This window comes from Crocodylus porosus, unplaced genomic scaffold (assembly GCF_001723895.1).
Source record: "Crocodylus porosus isolate Cpor-Errol unplaced genomic scaffold, CroPor_comp1, whole genome shotgun sequence".
NCBI classification, from domain to species: domain Eukaryota; kingdom Metazoa; phylum Chordata; order Crocodylia; family Crocodylidae; genus Crocodylus; species Crocodylus porosus.
The window spans coordinates 31,199,185-31,202,250 of record NW_017728931.1 but is presented as its reverse complement, the minus strand read 5'-3'; the positions used below and the strand labels follow the sequence as shown (position 1 = coordinate 31,202,250).

General features: G+C 37.9%; 1 protein-coding gene across 1 annotated transcript in view; it reads left to right on the top strand.

Annotated features, from left to right (window-relative positions):
• MGST1 (microsomal glutathione S-transferase 1) overlaps positions 1-2,721 on the top strand; it is a 10,552-nt gene extending 7,831 nt beyond the window's left edge. The window contains exon 4 of the mRNA XM_019544494.1: positions 2,083-2,721. Within this exon, the coding sequence (XP_019400039.1) occupies positions 2,083-2,329 (247 nt within the window). The 3' untranslated portion in view covers positions 2,330-2,721. The remainder of the gene's footprint in view (positions 1-2,082) is intronic.
• The last annotated feature ends 345 nt before the right edge of the window (positions 2,722-3,066 follow it).

Here is a 3,066-nt window from a genome sequence, read left to right as displayed (position 1 = left end):
CTTCAAGAGTAAATTGGATGCTTATCTTGCTGGGATCCTATGACCCCAGCTGACTTCCTGCCCTTTGGGCAGGGGGCTGGACTCGATCTCCCGAGGTCCCTTCCAGCCCTAATGTCTATGAATCTATGAGTCTTAGGCTTTGTCACTTTGCAACGATAGATGCATGTAGTTCTAGAAAGTCTGTTACTGAATCATTCATATGTGGCTTCCCAACCTATAGGCTTTGCAGTGGTTGCCGAATTAAGGACAAGTCACTCAGCTGTTTCCTGTGGTTTTTACTTCTAAGGGCACTGCTTCTGCACCCTAAGCTCAACAGCCATCCTGTGTAACTGGTTAGAGAAGTGATACTTTGAAATTAATGTGACAGCAAATGGCTGGAGCATCTTGGTGGGCCTCTGCACAAGTTTGCTTCAACTTTTTATAACCCTGTATACTTCTCAGACCCTCGTCTTCTCAGAAGACCTGACTTTGTGGGAAATTCCAGTTCTAGCATCTTCTGGTTAAAATTTTCAAAAAAAGAGATTTTGCTCTGAGTGAAAATTAGAGTCTGGCAACTTTTCCGTGAGAGCACTGACCCAAAGTTCCCCTTTGCCCCTTTGTTGTGCAACAAGTAGCTTGGCAGGTGTCCATTTGACTGATAAAAGCAGCTGCATTTTAGTGACAAGTTCTTTCTGTATGTTTGTAGTTGCTGAAAGGATGATAAGGGCTATGTAAACCCTGAGTATTAATGTTGCTGTCATGTTAAATTTTCCATGAAAATTAAGCCATTACTTCAATAAAAATTACCCTAGTAGAATTGCACATGGAGGTTATTTAAGATTCAGTTCTAAAACCTGCGCCAGCAAGCCACAGATCTCAATGGTGAGACTTCTACCTAGCCGTTATTAGCCATATATTTGATATTTGTAGCACAAGTTGGTTTTTTTGTTGTTGCCATGTGTTTGGGGATTTTTGTTGTTTGCTTGTTTGTTTAGTTTGGGGGAATTTTTGATACACATGTATTTTTTAATTTTTTTTTTTGCTGCAGTGGTTGAATACAACTTAGGTATGCAAGCTAAAACTAGTTTTAATATTACGTGTGTCATTTTTCTTCTGTAAGCCTCATGACAACTGCACAGAATTAAACATAATTATATGGGTGATACGTGTGTTTGGATTTGTGGCTGTAAGAAGTCTAACAGCATGTATGTGTTTTGTGACTGTTTTGGAGGTGCAAGAGGCCTAACAGGATATGTGTTTTATGTGTTTAGTTGCTATTTTGGAAAACTTTAACAGAAAGATGGTGTGTCTGCTTTTAATGGGTGTGAGTTCAAAAGGCAGACGTAAAATCACATCTAATCTCTTTCTGGCTTGGGTGAAACCTAACATAATCAGAAACCGTTATACATTGTGCCAGTAAGCAAAGATCTAGTCTGAATTAAAACTTCCCAAAGGGTCTGGAGAGAGAGGGGGAGTACTGGAAGAAAGTACCATTTCAGAACTGGGCTATTGATTTTTGGCCAGTTTCTAATAAATTACATTATGGTATCAGTATGCAATTACACTATGAATTATAAAACATAATAAAATGAGTATGGCAGCTGAAAGTTATGTTGCTTGGCAAAAATCAACAAGAAGAACAAATGTGGCCTTCAGTAAATCAAAGTGCTCAAGAATAACATTCTCCAAGGTGACTGGACTTCAGGCAATTTGACTAAAAGCATAAAAGTATTTGTGCATTTAAGTTTATCATGAAAATGGAATTGTAAAAGCAGTGCTATCAAGTATGGGAACAATAATATACAATATTAAAAATAATCAGATTTTACATACAGCATACTTTAACTTTAGGGGAGTGCCTTTCAGACAAACTGTGTACCCAACACAGTACAGGAGTTAAATTATAACATTAAAAGAAAAAATAAAAGACTAAAAGGAGGAGAAAGTGAAAACATTACTCGTAAGCAGAGCCAAGTGAGGGGGAAGAAGTTAAACATGTGCATTGCGACTTTAATGAGTGGTACTACTTGGAAAATGCAATAACATTTTCAGACTTATTCTGCAAAATATAACATTGCAAAACAACTTTGCTTCTTTCCCCAGATGCCACTTGAATGATATTGAGAATATTGTTCCATTTATTGGCATTGGTCTGCTGTATGCCCTGAGTGGTCCTGATCTGTCCACAGCCTTGCTGCACTTCAGGATCTTCGCCGTGGCAAGAATTTTTCATACAATTGCATACTTGACACCACTCCCCCAGCCCAGCAGAGGTTTGTCTTGGCTTGTTGGATTTGTGGTCACCATTTCCATGGCATGCAGGGTACTGACAACTGGGTTGTACCTGTAATGAAAACACTCAGTCTCTTTGTACTGTTCAGCATTCCACATGACATTTCCAGCATTATGCTAGATTTAACAGCACCCTTCTTGCATGGAGATATCTCATTTTTGCTACAGTTTTTACATGGTGACCAAAACTGCATTTTTTTTAAACAAAGGGGTTCTTTATTCCTGTTGAAAAAATTTTTAAGCAAAATTTCCCTTCTGCTGTCCTCCCTGTTCACAGGCTGCTTTGCCAACATGTTAGGTTGAATGGTCTCTCTATGATTTGTTGAAGACTTATGATTCTAACCATATGACAATAGCATATTAATGGCATGTGTGGTAATTTTCTACACATTCACTATTTTGGCTGTAGCTCTGAAGGCTAAATCAATAAAGACAAGAGAAAAAAAATAAGGGTGTTTGCTTTTTTGTTTTCATTTTGACTCTACTAACTGTGACCAGCAAATAGAATGTATGTCACACGATGTATGAGAGAGAAACTCACATCATACAGTTTGTTGAGGAATATTTACGTTAATAATAAGATTCAGCCAGTAATGCCAGGCGTATTGAAAACAAATCTTTGATGAAATTGGTGTTTGTATAATCCACCATGGGATTAAAAATCCAAATCGCAGTAGTTTGATTTTCTAAGCCTAACAGACTTTGAAAAAATGCTCTGGGCTAAATTCTGTGTTATGGCATAGGAGAAAACATGAAGAAGCTCAAGACTTACACCAGTTTTAAAATGGCAGAACA